The 23,560-nt window shown below is 39.9% G+C and overlaps 6 protein-coding genes across 6 annotated transcripts; 4 read left to right on the top strand and 2 right to left on the bottom strand.

The window, feature by feature from the left end:
* Positions 1–1,315: 1,315 nt before the first annotated feature.
* LOC108141634 (aminopeptidase N) lies at positions 1,316–5,695 on the bottom strand. The gene is made up of 6 exons (XM_041709891.1): positions 5,588–5,695; positions 4,064–4,516; positions 3,847–4,002; positions 2,278–3,664; positions 1,721–2,223; positions 1,316–1,667 (listed from the first exon to the last, which is right to left on the bottom strand). Exons 2-6 carry the CDS (start codon positions 4,513–4,515, stop codon positions 1,451–1,453), a joined length of 2,715 nt encoding a protein of 904 aa, XP_041565825.1. The 5' UTR covers position 4,516; positions 5,588–5,695; the 3' UTR covers positions 1,316–1,450.
* Positions 4,933–6,084, top strand: LOC108142060. The gene has a single exon (XM_017265745.2). It carries the CDS (start codon positions 4,941–4,943, stop codon positions 5,751–5,753), a length of 813 nt encoding a protein of 270 aa, XP_017121234.1. The 5' UTR covers positions 4,933–4,940; the 3' UTR covers positions 5,754–6,084.
* A 5,700-nt stretch (positions 6,085–11,784) lies between these two features.
* Positions 11,785–12,330, top strand: LOC108141765. The gene is made up of 2 exons (XM_017265264.2): positions 11,785–11,911; positions 11,970–12,330. The coding sequence occupies exons 1-2, from the start codon at positions 11,892–11,894 to the stop codon at positions 12,232–12,234; spliced, it is 285 nt and encodes a 94-aa protein (XP_017120753.1). The 5' UTR covers positions 11,785–11,891; the 3' UTR covers positions 12,235–12,330.
* A 5,146-nt stretch (positions 12,331–17,476) lies between these two features.
* LOC108142029 lies at positions 17,477–20,248 on the top strand. The gene is made up of 2 exons (XM_017265706.2): positions 17,477–17,588; positions 17,672–20,248. Exon 2 carries the CDS (start codon positions 17,675–17,677, stop codon positions 19,652–19,654), a length of 1,980 nt encoding a protein of 659 aa, XP_017121195.2. The 5' UTR covers positions 17,477–17,588; positions 17,672–17,674; the 3' UTR covers positions 19,655–20,248.
* A 271-nt stretch (positions 20,249–20,519) lies between these two features.
* LOC108141835 (ribose-5-phosphate isomerase) lies at positions 20,520–21,594 on the top strand. The gene has a single exon (XM_017265419.2). The coding sequence runs from the start codon at positions 20,593–20,595 to the stop codon at positions 21,424–21,426; it is 834 nt and encodes a 277-aa protein (XP_017120908.1). The 5' UTR covers positions 20,520–20,592; the 3' UTR covers positions 21,427–21,594.
* Positions 21,595–21,896: 302 nt separating this feature from the next.
* Positions 21,897–23,258, bottom strand: LOC108141836 (protein TEX261). Its single transcript, XM_017265420.2, has 3 exons — positions 23,085–23,258; positions 22,717–23,018; positions 21,897–22,211 (listed from the first exon to the last, which is right to left on the bottom strand). Exons 1-3 carry the CDS (start codon positions 23,152–23,154, stop codon positions 21,987–21,989), a joined length of 597 nt encoding a protein of 198 aa, XP_017120909.1. The 5' UTR covers positions 23,155–23,258; the 3' UTR covers positions 21,897–21,986.
* Between the last annotated feature and the right edge of the window lie 302 nt (positions 23,259–23,560).

Raw genomic sequence — 23,560 nt, 5'->3', positions numbered from 1 at the left:
CGCCAAGCTTTCAGTTTCTAAGTCAGAAAATTACCATAGCATCTAATAATTGAAATATATTTTGTGTCTGCCCCAACAGCTTCTTCTTCGCTTACCCAAAATATTGTCTATTAATTGTGTGAAATTCAATTTACTATGCATCATCCTTAGCTTTCAATTGAATTAGCTCTCATCATCTCCGGGCGGTTGACAGCTAAAATCCTTATCGTCAGCTGAAGCAGTCAACAAACAAGTCGGGTATTGTTAGTAACTGCAACTAAAGTTGAAGTGACTGCGATACAAGTTTGCATAAGCCATCAAATTGGATGCAATTGACAGATACTTTCGCCTGATTGACGCCTTAAGTCTCGCTTTTGCTATGCAATCCATTAACCCCCTGGCACATCAATTACAAGCGATTAATTTGCCTAATTGGCTGACGCTTGTGGATCCCGATCTCGATCCCTATTCCTGTTCCCATTCCTATTCCTATTCCCGTTCCTACTCCTATCCCCATTCCAATGGCAGATGACAGAAGCTGGGTGCGGCATACAAAGGGGATAACTAAATGCCGGGCCGCCATTTCCATGTTCTTTCCACATGTCATCATCGGTGGAAATGGCAGCGAGGAATTCATGTTTTGACGTACCCGTGTAAACGTCAAATGCCACAAAGGACCAAGCAGCCACGCCAAAACAAAAGGAGCTGCAGATGGATGCTGTTGCGATGAATAGTGTCGGTGTGTGTCCCGTGTCAGGCAATCCACCAGTCAAAGTCCTGACAGGATCCGTTTCTGACAGCTGGCCTTCTTAAGCCCAGGAGCCGCCTGCCTCCCCAAATCGCATTCCTTTCAATACTGACTCCAAGATTTCATCGCCATTGCCTTAATTAATACCGAGAACATGGAACTTGACAGTTCGCCGAATCGTTGCCAGAATGAGTTCAGCCAGGTGCCTACACTGAGATTCCCTCAAAATTTGGGAATAGAGTATGTCAACAATGTCAAATAGAATGGCAAACAAAAGTCTTAAAAGTTACGGGGCTCTTTTCGTTGTTGTCTAAAACAGCTTTACATAAAACTAAAATGTCATGACTTTAAGCTCTAGATGTATTTAAATGGATTTTGTTACATTATTTTAAGATTATCATTTTTAAAAGTGTTAACATATTAACACAATATTATGTAAATATGCATTTAAATCAATCAATATTTATAATTAATTGAGAGTAAATTAAATGGTAATGGTAATAATTTGAGTCTTTAAGGTAGTTAAATGGATTTTGTTACATTTTTTTAAATATCAATTTATAAAAGTGTTAACATATGAACACAATATTATGTTAATAGTCATTTTAATCAATTGACTTTTGAACTTTTATAATATATAATTGATTGAGAGTAAATTAAATGGTAAAACTTAAGAATCAATAAAAGTAATATAATTTCTTTAAGGTAAGAAAAGTACATTTCTTATATACGTTTCCTGAGAGCCTCACTAAAATCACTGGAACAATCCTTATGCCATTTTTGATTTATTTGACCCAGATCGAGAGCTTTTCGTAAAGGTTCTTCGTACTCCTTGAGGTCTTTCAAATGCACATTAAGTTGCTCCAACTCCTCAGAACTTTGAAGATTTTCCGCCAAACTAAGCAATAGTCCTGTGAGCTCTTTCTTCTTGAATTTTTCACTGTATTATATAATAAAGTTAGTTATGCACAACTTAAATATTGTAAAACTTACCCAAGGGTTTTGGCATGGCTCAAAATATAATTTCCTGTGGGAGTAACCATATGTTCTCGACTCAAGGCTGTTCTCACTGCTATCATAAAACAATCGCTGAAGAGTTTCTCCTCGGATTTAAATGTAAAGTCCAGAAACTGCTCGAAAAGCTTAAAATCACGACTGCAGCCAAAGGCTGATGCCCAAATTCGCCTCTGAGCAGCATTCGTGGAGTTCTGGAAGAGGCCTAATATCGTCAGAAACTCCTTTTCTCCGCCCTCTTCCAGGAGCGAGCAGTAGGCAATCTTTTGGAAATCGATGGGCAGCTCAACCTGGGACCCATTCCGATGGGACGTGGTCAGTATATTAGCCTGATTAATGCAGTCACCAACGTGATAGCGACATGATTGCGAGTAAACGAACTGCAAAAAGGGAATATCCTTGATGGCGGGGTTTGACCGTGCTATCCCTGCTAATTTGGGAAAGCGATTGTACAGCGGTAAAAGCAGCTTTTGCATATAGATCTAGAAACGGGAACAAGGGTTTATATTTAGGCATGCCACTTAAGGTAAACTCACCTTGAAATCTTTTGCCTCCTGACCATGCAACAAAGCACCTAAGCCATTTAAGATGCCAACACCTCGCTGCCAAGGCAAAAGGTCCTGTTCTTTTTTCAGACAGTCCAACAGACTGAAGGCTTTGTCATATTTTTGCAGTTTTACTGAAGCCAACGCCATGAAATCATCTACTAACTGAGCTCTGTTTAGTTTGTGAATGCCACCAGAGTTGGGATCAGTACAATAGCTTTCCCTTATGAGCTCCCAATTGTGTTCATCATAGTTAACTCTAAAAATTGTGCTAACCTGGGGATTAAGAATTATCCATTCATCGGGTGCTGGAACACCAGACAAGTGTACAACTTGCGTAGAAGAAGGACACTCTAACCAAAACTGTGGAGTAGTTTGCTCAAAGTCGGGTAGACTTTGTTTCACAAAACTTAAGGGCACCCACCAGCAGGGTGAGTTCTTTGAAATGTTCTTGCCCTGGTAGAATCTAGTTTGATTGAGGGTTAGTCCGCCCGTCTTGTAGTCCCTAATGAGTGTCACCAAGGGATAGCCCCCCTGAAGGGTCCAAGAATCCATGGTCCTACTCAGATTAAAGTCCAAGTCTGCAGTCTCCTCAAGAGAATCCCATAGATCTCCTTGAGCCACATTTCCCAGGGAGTACTTGCTCAGAAAAGAACGAATGCCACGGAAAAAGGACTCCTCGCCAAGCAGCTTGTGCAACATGCGGACAGTTAATGCTCCCTTCTTGTAAACATACTCCGTGAATTGTCCGAGAATCTGTGAAGGATCCTTTACATCCTTGGAGATGGCCGGCACAGTATCACTTGAGTCCTTGGCAAAAAAAGTCCCCAAATCTTTGGCTATAAATCGCTCGCCTCTGGTCAAATCAGGTTGCAAGATGTCCAAAGCCAAGTAGGCGAAATATGTAGATGGACCTTCCTTCAACCAAAGATCATTCCACCACTTCATAGTGACTAGATTTCCAAACCACTGATGGGCATATTCATGGGCCACCGTTTCGGCGTATTTATCCTTCTGTTGCTGCAGATCAACGCCTTGGTTTTCCGGCAATTTCTCCTCGTTGAAAACGACCATACCCCAATTTTCCATGGCCGAAAACCTATGAGTGGGTACGGTAAGTTGATCGATTTTCCTTAAAGGAAAATTGCTTTGAAAAAGATTCTCATAAAGGGCAAGCAGCTTGGGTGCCATTTGCCTGGAAATCATTTCGCGATCCAATAACTTTGGCTGCATCCAGTTGCGGAAGATTACTCTGTTGAAGGTGTCACTCTCTTCGGTGGCTGCGTTTTCCAGGTCGTGTACAGCATAGGCCACTAAATATGTTGAGGTCCTTAGAAGTTGCTCATGATCACACCAAATATAGTTTTCAAGACTATCGCTGAAACAAAGTATTAGTTGTACTATTAATATACCTATCAAATTATATGAAATAAGTTTAGTTAAATTGAGGAATAAAGGTAGATAGGGACAGTAGGAAACTTGTTCATTGATCCAGTTAGAATTTAATGGTCAGTACTCAAGCACCCAGAGTCTCAATTCCAGACTTATGTATATACTTACTGCTCCTCACATCCAAGTACAGGCATTCCCGTCAGACCTGTGTAGTTTTTATGATGACCTAAAGTCACATTGAATGTGGACTTAAAGGAAGGCTCATCAAAACAGGGAAATGCCTGGCGGGCAAAAGTAGGCGAGAATTGTGTGATTGCTAGACGACTAAAGAGCAGCAAAGTTAGTTTTGAACTTATGAATATTATGAATTAAACATAAAACTCACTGAACATCATTTCTGCTCTCATGCGTGTAGGAACTATTGTAGTAGCCACTCAATGAATCATTTAGTTTGGCACTAAAGTGCATTTCCAATTGGTATAACTGACCCTTTTCCAGTTCCTGACACAAGTGCAGGATATAGAAGTTGTAAACCTCATTTACTTCAATGTCTGTGACGCAGTTGTTGTTCTTGTCGGACCTTACTATCGTTCGATTCTCATCTATCTCTAAGTATGCGGCATGCAAAGTTATATTTTTGGTCGACTCTCGCGCCAGAAGATCGATATTTACAGAGCCCTCGAACCGTTGATCTGTGCTCTCTAAATGAGTGAGGATCCGGAGGTTGTAGTGCAGCGGCTCCAGAGCAGTGGGCAAACGATAATGATCGTACATAGCCGGGATTGAGGGAATCATAAGGAGCAAGAAGGTCCAGCATAATTCATTGAGCTGCGACATGCTGTTCGGGATTTAAATGATCAGAAAGATTCGTGATAAAAGTTATTAGTTTTTAAAGTCACAGAACAGAAATGAGTTAACAACTTATTTATAACTAACAGCAAAACTATTTAAGCTTGAGATCGTACTTGATCATACTGGTGAGAGCCTGGATTGAGAGTGGTTTGGATTATAAACAAGAAGGGATTATAAAGAGCATGTATCTTTATAATCCCCTCTGGCTTAGATTGCAAAAAGAGGGGATTATAAAGAGGGGATTATAAAGAAGGGGATTATAAAGAGGGGATTATAAAGAGGGGATTATAGAGATACATGATCTTTATAATCCCCTCTCAAAGTTGGCTTTAGGAGTTTGAATTCAGGTAGGTCTTGACTCATTCGTTGTAAGTTCATTTAGCTCTGTAGTTTGTCTTCTTGTTTCAACTATGTTTTTGAGGTTTCTACGTGGCTCGAGCCGCACCAAAATTATGTGTATAGCGCAGGGCAGTGTCCATGGACCCAAGACCCTTCAGCCGCCCCACCCCGCAGTACTTCAACCACACCGCGAGCTGAGCCATCTGTCCGGAAGGCGACTCCGCTGGAAACTCGCCGTGATGCAGTTGCTCAGTGGACTGCGGCACCGCTACTGTCTGTGGCGCCTCCGCTGTCTGCTGGGCGGGGCCTTCGACGTGGGCGGATTCCAGGAGGGCACTCGTCAGGCGGCGGCCACCATGATCGAGGCGGTGCACCAAGCGGACTGGCCATGCATCCGGAGTTGCTGCACGAAGCGTGGATCGGCGGACATCTACGGATTGTCGCAGGATCAGCGTCCGTACGGCAGCCTGGTGCGTTTTCAAAGGGAACATCTGCGACACGCCCTTCCCGTGAGAGTGGTGCGTCGCTGGATCGATGGACGTTCCTATGTCCTCGTGGACATGCTCTTCGTCGGGCTGCGCAATCTACTGGACCTGGGGACTGCCCAGGAAAAGGAGGAAATGGTGCAGCGCATTCAGACCGTGCTGGCGGACTCGCAGATCCAAGAGCAGTTCGATCCCAAACACTGCCGCCTGGTCATAGCCGAACTAGTGCTCACCTTCTGCAAGGAGCTTGGCGAATCCGAGGTCGATTTACGGAATTCAGCTGATGAGCGTGAAGATGGCTGGCTGGTGGACTCCTACGAACTGCACCGCTTCAAACTGATCAGCTTCAGTCCGAAAACTCTGAGTTTTCGCGTTATCGAGTTCCCGAAACCGGTTTAGCCGAAGTCACCCAAAATGTCTCTGTTTTGAAGGTGTTTTTGTTGAAGCACTCAAAGTAATTGCAGTCACGTGCCGTTCCACTGGTTCAACGTTCGCTCAAACCAAATTAGCATTTTATTTAACCGACTTTGCCAGCGATCATCGCGCGACTCTGGTCTGTAATGAAGTGATCGGCTTTGAGTGTTACCTGATATATATATGACATTGCTTGGCGAGGTGTGTTAAGAAGCCAGCTATCACTGTTGTTTTTCGATATATGTGTTAACAAATTAACTACGTGCTTTATAATTTTTTTGTGGTAATAAACTACTGGTACTATCTGAAATGAAAATGAAATCTTTGTTATGTACACAAGTAGGAAAATTAACTATTAAGCTTTGACATAGTTATTTAAAAACAAGGTTGTATACCGTACTTAAATGTCGAAAATGTAATGCAAATTTAATTTCAGAAATCTGTTTCTGGGATTGTTTTATAAAGAAACTAAAGTAAATAACACAAGAAATAACCTTTTTATAAGCGACTAAAAGCTTAAGATAGATTGAAGAAAACTGTCCGAAGAAAGCTGTTACAAATAAATGCTCAGTGTTCTTAAAGCCAAACGGATGATGAATTATATATCCTTTAGTCAGCGTTTTAATTTTAAATAAAATGTGACCCAGAAAACAGTCAGGTTTTAGGTGGCGCCCTCTGCCGCACTAAAGAGGCACCACTACAAGCTAAGTGCAAACATCACGTCGTGTTTTCAAATATTCAAAAAGGAACATTTATACGGACTTTACATACTTTTCAACGAATTCAATATACCCTTAAGTCAGCGGGTAACTGGTATAATTGCTCTACGAGTAATGGGTTGTGGTAAACAACTGTTAGCCGGAACTTTCTATTAGCTTCGTTTAATTAATGTTGATCTCGGAGAATTGAAACAGAAGTCCAATCTTTGCGAGAACACAGAACAAAAGGGATTCCTTTCAATTTAAGCCGTAGAGTAGGGATAATTTGTCAAGCTGCGCCCGTGTCCTTAACCCATGTACGCACATTTACACTTCAGACGCTGCTGCAAGAGCAAACTATTTGTGCCCGTAGTCCTGGCATGTGAAATGGGCTGGCGGATGGGAAATCACGGCGTGTCGCTTTCGAATGGAACATAAAAAATTGAGGGCTTAATTAAAAAGCAAAAATGTGCTGCGATTTTCCGCTTTTTTAACGCCAGCAGCAGCAACTTCGGCAGTCGTGGCCCGGACCCCTATTTATATCCGGACCCGTACTCGTGGCTCAAAAAAAGAACATTTGGCAGGGCCAGGAACCAAAAAAACGACTAAAGAGCAACACTGCAAGCGCAAAAACTACTTGCTGGCTACTTTTTATGTGCCCCATGTTCCTTGGAAGCAGAAGAAACGGTGGCAGCAGTTCCATTTGAAATTTTCCGGGCCTCATGTGTCTTTTTATTTCAGCTCCCCTTCCCCTTACTGCTCCTGCTGTGCGCCTTTTCTTCACTTACAAATTAAGCTCTTTCATTGCTTTTCCTTTTTCCTTTTCTTTTTCTTTTTGTTTTTCTTTTATTTTTTTGCAGGCCAAGACCATGACTTTTGTTGTTAATTAAAGTTACGGCTAAAAACGTGAAACTCTCAAGTGCTCATTAAAATTGAAATGCGACTGCAGGAACAAAACCTAGACCGAATGTGTGCCAAGTAATGATGTTCCAGCCAGGACCAAATGGGATTCCAAAGGAAAGTTTCTATGTTTTTCTTGTTCTTTTTTTCCAGTCGAAAATTTTGAGAAAGTTTACCTCAGTTTGTATTTTATTTGATTGAATTTGGTAGCTGGGAATGGAGAAAAATGTATGTTTATGTTGAAGGTTACAACAATTTTACAGGGACCAAATTTATTCCTTGTTTGAGACTTTTTATGCACAAAGCTTACAAAAATGAGAAAAATAAAAATCTATTTAATATTTATAAACGAAATAGTGTAATGTCCAAAAAGTCTTTGAAAAATAAATATTTGTATGAGAAACAACTCAATTTAATGGTGTGGTATATATACAATATAATTTATCAAAATCTTTACATATTATTTAAAAACCAGGATTACCAGACTTTCACTTTCGCGTCTATTCACTTTAACATTATCGCGACACCATAAACAAGCTAGCATAAGTATATATATATTATAAATATTTTAAGCTTTTAAAAATATATTTTTAACAGAAAAATGTAATAAAATTTCCTTTAAAGCAATCTGTACAAATCATTACTTTTATCTTCCAGTTCCTGGACTATGTATATACAAACTCGCAGTGGTCTCCATCCGAAATCAGGGCAATTGCAGTGCTTTAAAGTGCTCCTTGGCAGGCCACATAAATAAATGTTTGCACATTTACTTTACAAGGCTTCCCCTGCTTTCGGTTTGTGTTCCAGGATTGCGGGTGTTGTGTTCGCTTTGCTGCTCCCAGCACGTTCATAACTCAACTCCTGCTCCAAGGATGCGATTGTGGGAGGATGTGCCGGAGGTGTTGCTTCCCAGACGCTTTATTTACTCGCAATTCGAAGCCGGCTCCATTGCAATCTCGATACTTTTGAACGCGTCTCCGCCCCGCATTGTTTCTTTCCGTTCCGCTGGCGATTCTCCGGGGAGAGATTGCCATAACTTTGTATAGTGTAATGGCAATGCAATTGGATAAATTTGGCAGCACGATGAACTGCACCCATCACGGGGATCGAGGGTAGTTGGTGGAGCTACGATTGCAAGTCAAAGCTCCGGCTCAAGTCAATTTGGCCAAGTCTCACAGGCGGTCAAAATATCAGGATGATGCAGTGGGCTAACTGAATGGAATCGCTGCAATCACGTCCCCAATGGGCATATTAGTAGCTGCCGGAGAGCGGATGGATTAGGATGAGCTGGGAGGGGGAGGTAACTAACTGCAATCTAATTCTGAGTCGGGGTGGTGGACATTTATCGGTATGGTTTTTTAAAAGAGTAACAATCAGTATAAGAGGGCATTGCGCTTTTGGCACCAAGTTCAACGATAACATGATGTCAAATAAATTCTAAGCAAAAACAAAACTCATTCAAAATGTAATTAATTTCTTAAAAATTTAAGACAAATAAAAATATATACAGAAAAGTTAGACCGGAGATTTTGAAAATAAATTTTGCCAAAAGTATTTATTAATAAAAATTTATAGTATATACTTCTGCATCATATAATGTAAAATGTAGAATATAAAAAAAAAATTTAATAAAGAAAATTTAATAACGAAGATACACGTTAAAGCTAACTGAACTTGTTGTTCTATAGCCCTCGTCCAAGAGCGGAACGATCGAGCCATAGAGTGTTTGAAGTGATAGTCTATACCTTACTTTCGGGCTTATGCAACTATAGGGTTATAAGCTGAGCCGACAATGGCCCAAGTGCGAGGAGGCTCTGGCTCCATTTTCCGGGCAGTTAGCAGAATGTCACGTAGCGAATGCGACAGCGTGGTCAACATAATGAATGGGGCGGCCACCCGCTCCACCCCTCGCACACCACCCATCCCCCGCACTCCACACCCGAGGGACAAAGAGTCCAGGATGCTGCAGGTACAGACTGGGAGTCCTTTTCTTAGGAATAGTGTTGCGAACTTTTCAGTTCAAGATTAATATTTTCCAAACCAAATATATATTCCCATCTGGTACTGGATATTTATTTATTTAAATATTTAAAATATTTGAAATAGTTATTATTTATAACATCAAAAATAAAACTTTATAATGGAAACTAGTAAGAAATATCAAAATCTGATTTTTAAAATAAATTTATTTAAATACATTTTGGCAAGTTTATCAAAAGTTGTAAATTTGGAAATGAACTGTATTTACTTATTTAAGTAAATAAAATAAAGTTATTTTTTTAAATTTATTAAAAAAAAATTATTAATATTTCGAAATAGTTTTTGTAATAATCCTAATAGTTTAACAAACTTCAAACCCCCTAGGAATAGTAAAGAATTTATTAGTAATAGATGGAAAAAATTGATATTTATGAAAAAAACAATTTTACTTTATTTAAGGCTTCGTAAGATAACATACACTTTTTTTTACATTTGTTTTTTACATGTTAAATGTAAGGAATGTCAAAATGTCAATCAAATATCATGTCAAAGTGTAATGTAATTATCCTAAAATTGTTTTTTGACTCACACAGCTCATTTTGTTGAAGTCAATAATTAAAAAAAATTGTGTTTAACCATCCACAATTCTTTGCTCTCGTATTTAAAAAAAATCGTTTAACTGTTAAATATCAACAACAAAAAACCTTCTTGTTCAAAATTAAGTTTTTTTTTTCATAATGTAATTGAACAAATAATCAGGAATTAAATACATTGTTTTTTTTTTTTTTTTATTCTTACCTATGTTTTTAGCCAAGGTTTTGGCTCTTATCTTACATCGAGGAATAAATTAACTTTTTTGGGGCTGATTAATGGAGTTAAAAAACACTTTTGGATACTTCTTAAGTCCTACCAGCCTTGGAAACATTTTGTGAGCACATCTGCCTGGATCTGCCCATCAGTGGTATCCATTCATGTCTGGTGTCCACTGATTGCTCTGGCGAGCGATTGCAATAACCTTTGCCCATGTCGACCATGTCACGACATCTCCGCTAGGTTTTTGGGCCAAAGGAACCCTCAGACAGTTGGCTCCGAAAAATGTGTCGATGCACGTGACATTTTGGGATGCAATTTGCAATTTGATTTTGTTCTCCGGCGTCGCATGAGTTGGGGTGTCGAAGGGGGGGGTTTAGTCTCGACCCTTTTTGCCAGCAGGTTGCAAGTTGCAGATTCGGTTTGTTGCCTAAGTTCAAGGATCAAATTGATTCCCCCGGATGGCAGCAGCAGCAGCAGCAGCAGCATCAGCAGCAGGTGTGTGCGTCTTTGCATCGTTACACTTGACCAATTCGGATTGCAATTACACACCTGACTGTTTGCCGCCCCACTATACGAACCTGACTTTACGTCTAAGGAGGCGGAAAGGCGGCGGGATATTCTTTGGCGGACAGGTGTGTGTGTGGGCTGGCTGAAATTGCCGAAACAACGATTTTTGTTGCTTTTGACTTGTTTTTCAATCTACTTTCTTTGCTGTCCCCGCCTGCACTACCACACCACAACTTAGTTTGTTTTTTGTTTGCTCTACGCGCTGTGCAATTTGCGGCGATTATTTGTGGTTGGAACGCAGAGTGCCGTGCAATAATCGAAATAGAGAGACAATGAGGAGACACTGGGCTAATTAAAACCTGCTTTGTGGGTGTGGCCTAATCGAGAAATAATGCTGGCCAATGTTTATTCTTTTTATTTATCTTTTGCCAAACAAAAACGTTCTGGAAAATTAACAACTTAATAAAAAGATGAAATATATATATCAATTATTGGGATATACATTTTTGCAGGATGAAAATAATAGATTTACACTCTAGTTATATTGACTGTAAATTAGCTTTCAAGCTTTTATTTAAAATTTGTAAATGAATGTGCATTATATGAATTTATGTTAAAACGCCTTGCTTTTGGAAATTATTTTTGACTGTAAGTAGTGTTACCAATATTTAAAAATTTAAACAAATGTCAAAATTTGCATTTTAGCAAGTAAATAAAATTGGAATTACTTATTATTTCTGTAGCTATAAAATATATTCGTTGCAATTTGTACAGGATAAGTATTTATTTTATTAAAATTGTTGTTTTTTGAATTTAAGTATTTTAAACATCAATTAATTCTTATAGGAATTTAAGTTACCTACTTAAAAATTGAAACTTTGACTACTAAAATTTGCACTCAGTCCATGCAGTTAATAGCACCCTTGTTAACGGATGCGGAGTGTGCCTATTAACTTGATTCTCAACCCCTCTTGAGTTCGGGCCCTCAGCTCACTTGATTGACCTTCTGTGAGTGGCAATTGGTGTTGTATGTCAGTCAGCTGCAATCCTCCGCCCAATTTCCCGTTCCTTCCTGACAATCCTGGGGCTTTCGGCTACCTAATTGGGGCATCGAACCTGGCCCCGAGAAGTTTGTCGGCTGGGTTACATTAGTGTTTCAATCACTGTACATTAGGCACACACACGGCTTCGTGTTGAACCCTCATACTACTCAGTCAACCGCAAGATGAAGAAGTCGGGGGATTTGTAAGGGAACTCCGAAAGGATTCGTATTGCGGTAATTTAAATCCCCTTCTCTCGAAAGCCTCTCCCTGCTGAACAATCGCGACCTGCTGAAGACGCCTTCGGGAAGTCCCATCGTCAACTTCCTGGTGAAGCCGATGAGTGTAGAGATGACCACGGCGGACAAGTTGATAACGAGAGCCAGGCGCCAGCGTTTGATGGACCTCTTCGAGGAGGATCGCGCCTGGGAAGCGGCCGAATTGTCCCGATTTGGATTGAGCTGCATCAAGGCGCCGGATTGCTATCCCTGCTGCACTCGGTTCGAGTGCTCCATGGCTAAGTTTTAGAACACGAAAGTGTCCAAAGGACCCATATGTTTAAATTGATTATGTTTATTTCGGAATTTTCAGCATGAATTAAATCTTTAAAATCATGAAAACATAGAGCAACAACAGTGAGGTTAATTTCATGATGTCTTCAATAGTGGGCTAGCTTTAGAGAATATCACTCAACTTAAATATATGAAAACAACTTTTTTAAATGTTTTAACTTTGCTTCTTGTTTAGTGGCCCTTAGTTTTTAAATCCATGAAATCTATTAAAAAGCAAAAAAAGGGGCAAACTTCAACAATCCGAAGTTTATGTACCCCTCCAGCTAATGCACAAATAAATATTCTATAATACATTTATATTTGATTTCTTTAACCAATCTTCAAAATTCTATATATTTATAAAACAAAAATAAATAAAATATATTTTTCTGAAGGATTTAAAAGTTGCAAAATATATATCTTAAATATCGACAATGTCCAAGTTTATAGTTAAAAATTTTAATCAATAATTCTGCAGTTAATTAAATTTTTGAATTGTGGTTAGGAAAACCAAGACTTTTTTTCATTCGTACTCTTTTAAATTTAAATATTTAATATATTTTTCCGATTTGAATAAAATTAAAAGCGTAGTTCTGATTCATTAAGCCATTGCCACTGCCATCTAATAGAAATAAAAAAAAATGCAAAATAGAAAGGCTAGAATATTTTTTGAAAATTAAGTATTCCTTAAGATTTTACTTTATTATTACTATTATAAATAGATGTCGTAGAATGTGTTTGAAATGTTCCCATTAAGCAGGACATGTCCAATATCCAAAAGTTAAATGAGCATACTATTATTTTCTGTACGAAGCGAATTGGTGTCTAATCGAATATAAAATATTTTTGTATCATATAATTTGATATTATGTAAATGTTATATTAAGGCAGATACAAAAAAAAATGAGATATAACAGAGCATAAAATAACAAAGTAAAAAAAATGTAATCTTATTTTGTGTCTATTTGTATTGCTCATATTCTTCACGGTTCTAAAAAAAAAACACCTTTTTCCTGGCCGGCTTTGTTATAAATTGATTTGGCATGCTTTGTGTGCGGCCATTAATCTATTTCCCCGGCAGCGTGCCACGCCCCCATCTGGATTTGTTGTTCATTGTTTAATGAATGGCAGGCAAATTTCAACGCTTTTGTTTCAAGATAAAACCCTTTTTGGGCGGATCGTGTTTTTTCGAGGCGATTTCCCTATCATTTTTTGTGGGTAGCAAAACACAACTGATTATGGCGGCAGGCCTAGCGCAATAAAAGCGCCACTTGCTCGGATTAATTGAAAGCCAAGAGCGAAAGGCAGGCTTTTGCTCGCTTCAGTTTGGTTGAGGTTTTGGTTTTGGTTAGGGTTTTGGTTACGGTTTTGGGTGGGGCTGAGGTTCTTTTTTTTGGATTATCCTGCGACCGCTCCTCCATCATCATTTGTCATTGTCAGCTAACGGAGTGTGATGGCCCGCTCCATTTTGCACTAGATGAGATAAGGGCCAGCGCGGAAGAGGTCCTCTTCCTCGCCCCGATTTCGCTCAGTGCACTCGGCTGCACTTCCCGCCTGACTTTTGAGCGTGATTTTCTTTTCCTTGTGCATTCAGCGATGCGCTAATCAAATTATAAATCGTGCCCATTGGAAAGTCGTTCGATGCAGGGTCCATGACAGTCGACATTGTCATCATCAGCACGGGCAATCATAACTCGCACAAAGGGAAAGCCATCCTGCCTCCCTGCCTCCCTGCCTGCCTGCTCCTCCACTTTTCTCCACTTTTCCACCATTTTTTCAGCTCCTATTTGAGGTGCTGTGGGTCCATTATGGATGCCGGGGCAGCTGCAACTGGGTCGCAGGTCCATTTGCACTCTTCGCCCATAAAACTCTTTTTTATCAAATATTAATACCCCTCACGGGTATTTATTTGAAAAGGAATGCTGTTAATACATTCAATTTGTCATTCAGCAGTGAAGGTATTTTTTAAGTGCTTCTTACATTTGAAGACATTCGATTTTAAAAAGGACGGAAAACCCTTTTGTTTTTTTGGCGTCACAAAACTGACATTTTTATTTAATTTGTCATTTTTACACAAGTTTCAATTTTCGTCAAAACCAAGGTTTCTTTGATTTCTTTTCCAATCAAAGAAAACTTTTCAACGGAAAATAAATTTATATATTCAAAAAAAAGACAAGTTGATAGCATATATGTAGCTTTTATGAGTCAGATCACAAAAATCATAATTAAGTAAGGCCAAGACATTGTCATTGAATTTTATTTTATTTCTATTAATAATATTCACAAGATACAAGCTAAAATTTTAAAATGAACAATAGACGATATTAAATAATGGTTTCAGCCATAATAGGGCACAGAAATCAAAGGCTTTAGGAATGTCAGGACTGGATCATTGCCACAGAAAGAGTTACAGGGTATTTTTAAATACAGTCCATTTCATTCGTCTTTTCTTATTTATGTATGTATGTTTGTATGTACAATGTTTTTCCACGAGTAATTGAGAAGGGCGCCGAGTGGGGGGAGGTGTTGGCCTGGAACATTTCACATGGGGCGCATTAAACAATGGCCATTTCTTTAATTAACAATTTGCATTTGCTGTGTTTGCCCAATTTTTTTCAAAAACCTCTGTGCTGCATTTAATTGCTGTTTACTTTGGGCCGGTGTTGTTTTATGTTCACTTGCAACAAAAGAGCTCCATTTTCGGTAATTCTACTAGGACTGCAAGGTATCGAATCGCGTAAGAGATGACGGACATTCCCCATTCTGATCCCCTTTATAAGCCCCCAAACTGATGGGGTTTTCCTGCAATCCGTTTGGCTTTGTGTGCTCCCTTTTTTTATTTTTTGCTAATGACTCAAAACCCCATCCAATCATGCAAACTGCTTGGAACTTTGTTTGCGGCTTGGCCTACGATTTTCCCCTCCAACCGTAGATAGTAATTTATTTCTTAAAAAGTGAAATCCATTAACACAAATTCTGTGGGCCCACTATCTTTTCACATCCTCCCGTCCTTTCTACATCTGTGTGTCTTCGCCTGACCGTTCACGTGGCTCTTGTGTTCCGGTTTTCCAGCTTTTCCAGCTTTTCCAGTTTTTCCGCCTGCTGCTTGGCTAGAGAAAAATTGCAATCACCTTTGTGATTGTGTTCTTCCTTTCAGCTCTATCGCTCGGCATTCAACAGTTCTCGCTTTGTGCACTAAAAGTATTAAATTTCTTCAAATATTCTCGGAATATGTATGTATGTATGCACTTAAGTATGTGTGTGTGTGTGTGTGTGTTCGTGCAACTCTTGTCCATTTCGTTTGTGGGGGATTCCCCTTCTTTTTTTTTTTTTTTTACTTTGCTCATCGTCCGGCAGCAAGTCGTTTTTAAATGCTTTTCGTTGCGTTTTATGGTTTTATCTTGGCAAACGCATCTCTTTAAAAACATAAATTGGTCCTTTTGATATTTTTCGGTGTTTTTATTAAAACGTACATTTTTTAAATAAACAAAATTCCAGAAATTTAACCGTCAGGGGTATTATGATTTAATCTGTATGCTATGTATGTAGATGTTTCGTACAAACTGATTTTTCAAAAAATTAATAAATACAACAATTTTAAAATTGTAACAGTTTAAATATTGAAATCCAGAGTAGTTTTTTAGTTTAAGAATATAGAACACTTTTTATACAACTTTGTAAAGCTAACAATATAAACTAAATGGAAAAAATTTAAAGAATCACAATTTTTATTAAAGTACACAAATATTTAAAAATAAATATATAAATTTTTATAAATCTTTTAAAATTGGTAATTTACAAAATAGATTAAATATTAAAAAAATTTTTTTTCGAACACATGATCGAGTACTTATGTTCATTTTCTTGAGTTGGTATAAAATCATTTAATACAATTTATTGAAAGGAAAATTATAAAGAATTAGCAGGAGTATTTATTTTCCTTGAAAAAATATAAAAGTTTTTTTAAACCTCATTTGGTTTTTTTGTAACTAACCTACAAAAGTATACATTTTACCTTATTTAGGTTTTTTTTTCTATTATTTTAAGGTTAAGCTATTTTTGGAATTTTTTTTAAATAAAATGTGTTTAATAAGGTAAAAATAATATAGATTTGAATTTTTTTGTGGGCGTAGTTTAATTGAATAAAAATATATGGCTTTAGCAGATTTTGGCATAAAATAGTGTATAAGTTGCTTACCTATGGATAATTTGTATTTTTTATGAAAGAAATCTTTAAATTCTGTTAGAATAAAAATAATACTTAAATTATTTTTTGCGATAAACGTGTTTTTTGACAAAGCCAATTAAATTTCAAATTCAGCACCTTGCTTGGTGAACCTTTCGTTCACCTGCTTGAGACGGTTGCCCAAAACTGATTGAAACTTGAGACAAGTTAAAACAAAAAAGTTCTGAAAATATAACTCGAACAGAAAATAGTGCAATTAGAATAACTGATAACATTCCGATCACCGTATGGACCGTTTTTTCACAAAAAGAAATATTAAACGTAGGACTAATTCACGCTTCTCAATTGATGTACGAGAACCCTTTGTTTATATTAGTCTTTGACTTTAAGTTAAAGCGCAAAATTAAAAAAAAAATTATGCGGGAACAAGCGGCGAATTCAATTTAAAAGCGACTGTAAAAACAGTGTTGTAAAACACGGCTCCACGGCTCCAAATAAGCTTTGACCAAAAAATATCTAGTATTTTTTTTTTTTTTGAATAAATTATAAAATAATTTTAATAATTTTAATAAAATAAACGATGTTCCTTTATTATTCTAGATATATTAATCTGTTATAAGCCATTCAATTTTTTAAGATAGCTGTTTGCGTTTAAAAGTTACAGCCGAATACATTTTTAAAGTATCGTAATTTTATTGCAACTGCAAGATAAGTTAATAGCGCCTCATTATATTTAACATCTTTCTACAACCAGAGAAGAACTCATGTACCAAAAAATGATTTGATTTTAAAAATTGTAGTAAAAAAATTTGTTTTTAACCTTTTTCTTGTAGCTTTTACTCCACCTAGATACGTCGCCAAAACCTTTTACTTAATCTATGTACATATATATTTATATCCAAATAAAACTAATTCCTTGCCCTATATTGTGTGTTCCCTCAAAAGCTAAATATTTCAGACCCTTAGCGAATACCCCAACTGTTAATACTGAATCGCTAGCCGCACTCCTTTATTTTAAGGAGAGAAAAGAAGACAGAAATAGACGGCGTCAGTATACAGTTCTCAGTTCCAAAGAATATTTCAAAGCGATCGGACGCAACTTGAGCACAACTTAAACATTTGCAAACATCTGGAGGGGAAATCTGGTGCGTAAGCAGATACTCAAAAATTGTGCCAAGTTTGCTTTAATTGCATTTTGTTTATTGGTTGAATCGAATGTGTTTTGCAGACCATGAAGTTGTTCCTGTTCTGGTGCGCATTTGGCGTGCTCGCCAATGCTGGATGTGGAGGAGCCTTTCAAGGAACCATCGACATTATTCGGGTGATTCGGGAGCTGACGGAGACCATCCTCAAGTCGTGGGAACTGATTGACAAGCTACCTGCGGTAGCGGAAGTCACAGCGGGGGCGCTGATCTACGCCAATCAACGCCGGATGATAGAGAAAATAGAGGCTGTGAATGGGAATATCCGGGATCTGGAGGAGCAGCAGGCCAGGAACACGGCCCTGACCATCGAGACGCTGCTAAGGGAGATGCAGGATAGGTCACAGCTGCTTCACCGACTCAACCAGCTGAAGGACCTCATCAAGTACATTGATCTCCGCTACGATCAACTGGAGGGCTACGAGCAGCACAAGGATACGCTGGAGCCGATCACACTGGTGAAATTCGCCAAGTGGAACGTGGATCCGGGCTCCAATTCGCTGTCCTGGCTGCTGCAACTGCTCCACGACTATCTCTACTCGGGTGACTCCCTGGCTCCCGACCAGACCCGCACACACTCCCTGCTCTGGGAGCTAAGCGTCAGCTTTGAGACCTCGCCGGAGCAGATGTGCCTGGCCAGGCAGTCCGCCCAGCAGTTCGCCTTTCAGCTCTTCACCAAGGCAGCTTTGACGGAGCTGAAGGGCTACAGCATGATGGAGTTCTGCTGGATGGTGCTGCGCCAGCATGGACGGGGCAACTTCACCGAGGAGCTGCTGCTGATGCGAGAGAGCCACCAGAAACGCATCCAGCATGCCCAGCAGGTGCTCCAGAAAGTGTTGTCCCAAAGCAGCCGCCTGTACTGGCGCTGCGATCCCCGAAAAGATGGCCATGTGGAGGGCAAAACCTATGACCGCGTCACGCGCCTCCTGCAGGGCTACGTGGAGAACGAGATCAACCTGAACCAGGAGCAAAACTGCTGGAGCAAGTGCGGCGACTTCCACGACAGCCGCTCGTTTGGTTGCTATCAGCCGGAGGAGGAGCTCTGTGGCCAGCAGCCCGCCTGCAGAGGCAGGCTCTACAACTGCGACTTCGTCGAGTCGGACATGTCGATCTGCATGTCGCCCAACAGCTCCTCACGGCGCTACGAGCACATAGCATTCAATGATGAGCCCGGAAAGGAGTGCCATTCTAAGGTGAAGCAGGCCTCATCCTGGTCCCGCTGGCTAATCATGCGCTGCCACTACTGCTTCTGCCTGTGCGATGAGTCAGGACCACTGTCCGATCGCTACTTCAACCTGCGCGACTCCCTGTCGCAGTTCGAGCAGAACATGGTAGTGACGGGCGTGCGGTTTGTGAAGGTTAACCGCGTGTTCCACCTGCAACTGCAGCAGGGTGAGCTCCTGCCCCGCGGATCCATCAATGTCAGCTCTCTGGAATGGCAGCCGGTACAAGCGTACAACTTGAGTGACGTGGACATTCGCGATGGCTATGACTTCCATACCCTGAGCGTGGACAGCCGGGCCATTGATCTGGACGAGATTTCGGCCAACTCAACGGACCAAGTGGTGACCGGAGTGCGTTTCCGGATCTTCAACAAACACCTGAACCTGGAGGTGCGCTTCAGTTACTTCAATTTCTCCACCGGTGGTTTGATTGAGCCACAAACCAACAGCTATTGGCTGGGCAACAATAAGTCCCACATGGAGGGGGACCGCAAGAAACTGATTTTAAAGGAGAGCGATCTGCCCACCGCATCGGACTTGCCCTCGCTTCCGCTCTCCAGTGATGACCAGTTCATGGAGTTTGTCAGTTCCAGTCGGCAGAAGGATGCCGCCCAGAACACTTTGCCGTTTGTGGATGTGCAGGAGGTGGTGCCGCATCCGCCAGTTCCGCTCGCCGGATTGGGAATCTACCACAAGGGGCGACCTGGCTACGGAGGCTTCTTTGCCCCCAAGGTGCTAACATTTGATTTGACCAAGATCGTTGGGGACGCACTTACCCAAAAATAATGGAGAAGGATAACTTGCCAAGTGCTTTTTACTTAAACCAATATGTGTGCCAAAAAAGAAAACTTGGAATTAGATATTTAACGTTCCTAAAAAAGAAACGTGAAGAAAAGCAGGTATAATTTAAAACATAATAGTTCTTGATTATTTTCTATCGTACAGTTACATATATACAAATTATAAAAAAGCAATGAGCTTGTAAATCGACTATCAAATTACATTTTGAAGCTTAATTTAGAAATGTTCTTATAATTTAAATGCAGCCTTTTATTTAATCGGGAAGAAATTAGAGCTGTAAACGTTTCACAAAATTAAACACATTGCTTATTTGTTCTTGTTATTACGATACACAAAAACTGTCTCGAATACTTTCAATTATGTAAACAATAATCCGATCAGGTGACGAATACTTATGTTTGTACAAATAGAATCGAAAGACCAAGGTTTTGAGAATTGAACTGTGAACATAATCCAAAAATATACGTTCCCAATTGGCTACCTATTTTAAGTTTCATATAAATATCTACCAAATTCATGTATATCCTAAACGTATTAAGTTTTTGAATATATAATAAATAAAAAAAACCATTTTAAAAACATTCTTGTCCATAACTTTTTGTTTAGACAGAAATAAAGGATTTCCGAAAGACCAAAAAGGTAATCATTTTGATTCAAGTCAAGCAATGTTAAGATGATTCGAATGTAGTTCAATGTTCCCTTAAATGATTCTCAAAACAACTTTTTTTCGTATGACAAGTACACTACACCCTTTGTAACTATAATTCGTAGTTCAAATATACATTTTTCGCGCGCAACATCGTCACACTGCGTAACTGTTATGTGAATTTGGCCGGCGCAACGGTGAGAAATCCCTAGCGCGACACACAAACCGCAGGCGGCTTGATCTCTGTGACATTGAAGTTGTGATTGGAAAACACCACATGTTATCTGGCTTATTGCGACGAGGCCTACAGCGACCACAGCTTATCCAACATCTAAGCGAACAGCTATTCGTCGGCGCACCCGTACTCTGCACCCAAGTCCGTAAGATGGAAGACATTGCACTGGACGCGGCAAAGAAAACTGCGGCCCGCACGGCCGTGGATCAGTGGGTCACTGAGGACACGAAGATTTTGGGCATCGGAAGCGGTTCCACCGTCGTCTATGCTGTCCAGCGGATCGCAGAGCGGGTGTGGAAGGAGGGAGAGCTCACCGACCTCATCTGCGTGCCCTCGTCCTACCAGGCGCACCACTTGATACTCGATTACAACCTCAACTTGGGCGATCTGGACAGGAATCCCAACATTGATGTGGCCATTGACGGGGCGGACGAGGTGGACCGGCGTTTGGTGCTGATCAAGGGCGGCGGCGGCTGTCTGCTCCAGGAGAAGGTGGTGGCCTCCTGCGCCAAGAACTTCATCGTGGTGGCCGACTACACAAAGAACTCCTTGCGCTTGGGCGAACAATGGTGCCGCGGGGTTCCCATCGAGGTGGCTCCCATGGCCTACGTGCCCATCAAGCTCCACATCGAAGCCCTGTTCGGCGGAGAAGCCTCGCTGCGCATGGCCAAGGTCAAGGCGGGACCCATCGTCACGGATAATGGCAACTTCCTGCTGGACTGGAAGTTCATCGCCAACAGGGAGTACGACTGGGACGAGGTCAACCGGGCCATCACCATGATTCCGGGTGTTCTCGAGACGGGACTGTTCGTCAACATGGCCCAAAAGTGCTATTTCGGCATGGCCGATGGCACTGTCAAGGTCCAGAACAAGTAGTTCTAAGGGGTTTCTCAATAAAGTTTGACTAACCATTATGTTTTCTTGAATAAAGTTGGAGGTGCCTTTGTAGCGCTATTTTATGCATTTATCTATACCTATATACTGTTCATATGAGGTGAAGTTGCTAACGACAATAAATAAAGTTGAAGTTCATATTCCAAGATACATATGCTTATGTACTTTTTTAGGGGATCGTCTCTTGCATTTGTAAACATTTCTTAGGTCTTTAGGTTTATTACTATTATATATATATATGGCTGCATTACAGGATTTATTTAGAAAATAAGATAAATCCACACAAAAATGTAATGAATTTAATACTGACATTCAAAAGTCGAAGTCAAAGGCGGCCCCGCTATCTAAAAAATGACTTGGTTTGACTACAATTTTATTTCCTTTGTACCTTACCTTAAAATCTGATGAATCACCATCCTTACGCCTTTTAATTTAACTAAACCAATTGTGAATGTCATTGCGTAAACGTAGTTTATATACGCTTTGTATACTTTTGTCTCGATTTCGGCTACAAAAATAAATAAACAATAAATAGACTACATCTAGAAGGCCTTCTTGGTCCGTCCAGGGAGGATGGCCTCCTTTAGATACTGGAACAGGGAGAGCAGGCCCTGCTTTTTATTCCGCGAGAAGTAATTGCTGACCACGTCCGGACTGCGACGGCTCTGATCACTGACGGTGGTGGGCAGGACACTATCATTGGCACTGAGTGACACGAACAGGGCGAAGGGCACGATCCACATGCAGATGGTGAAGTAAGCCAGCACCTGGGGGAACAAAATTGGATGAGTTTTAATTAAATATTTAAAATTAAGCTGTGTTAACTTAATTCTAATTAGAGAGGTAATAACTTATTATTATTTCAAAAAATGAAATCTCCTTTGCTTTCCTTAGAAATAATTTCCAATAGTATTAAATAAATAACTGATAAAAATTAAAGCCTCTTTCTTAAGACCTATATAATATTAAAAATAAGAAAATAGCTATGTATTAAATAAATATATAAAGTGTAAGAAAAACGACGAATAATGTAATAATAATAAAATAATCCATACTCCGGTCTGTTTACCAAAAACTGTATATCTAAGGTACATACATATGCATTATACATATACATTTGTATTGTATTTATGCATAAGGTATAAATTTCAACCTAATTTAAAAAAAAACACCTGGATAGGGTAATATTTACCTATGTACATACATACTGAATATTTATGCAATAAGTTTTACATATTATTGAACCTTTGGAACCCCTTTGTGGTAGCTCACCTGCGTAAAAGGCACATAAACGCTGGTAAAATACTGAAAGGCCAGGAAGTGATTGATGAGCAGCATGGCCAAGGATCCCAAGAGGGGAAGGGAGAGCAGTCGGACGAAGGGAAATCCTCCCATAATCCCTAGATGGAAACCCTGTGCCACAAATCCGCATATTATCAGGCTCCACGGCAGGTCCTCGAAGAGCATCAGCAGTATGTACACAAAAATTGTAAAGCTGATCAGGAAGAGGATGCACTTCCTCGCCGCCGTGGTGTACTCCTCCGCCAGTTCCGCCAGATAATACAGGCCAGCCACTAAGAAAACAATTGCAGACGTTGCAGTCAGGCCAGCAAATCGCATATGTAGCTAGTACATCTCACCTATGGACAATGTGAGGAATACGATCTGTATACCCAGCGAAATCCAGCCCAGTATGTAGAGGAAAGCCATGATTTGTACTTCAGCCGAAATTGTAAGATATATACGCGATATATACGGCTAATCGGCCGACAAAACAAAACAATCCGATCAGTGTGGCTTCTTCGACAAAGCCAAAAATACCACACTCTTTGTTTGGTATTTTTCACACCCAGACTTTTTCAGCTAAATCGAGAGCAGTCATACTACTTTGTGCGAACAAAATTGAGCGCGCTTTTTTTTACGCAGGAAAAGGGGTTTTTTATATCAGTAAACATAAGGAATGACAGGGAATTCTAACGTACGTTTGATGAGCATGTTTCTGAGTGTTTGTCTGTAATTCAAATTCCATCGGTAAATTGGCGGGCAAAACAAAACAAATAAATTGGCGTGACAGCTAAGAAAATTAGTTTTGCTTGAGTATCTTCAGGCTTTTCCG

Source organism: Drosophila elegans, unplaced genomic scaffold (assembly GCF_018152505.1).
Source record: "Drosophila elegans isolate 14027-0461.03 unplaced genomic scaffold, ASM1815250v1 contig_520, whole genome shotgun sequence".
NCBI classification, from domain to species: Eukaryota; Metazoa; Arthropoda; class Insecta; order Diptera; family Drosophilidae; genus Drosophila; species Drosophila elegans.
Note: the sequence above shows the minus strand (reverse complement) of the source record. Positions and strands in the feature narration are given on the sequence as shown.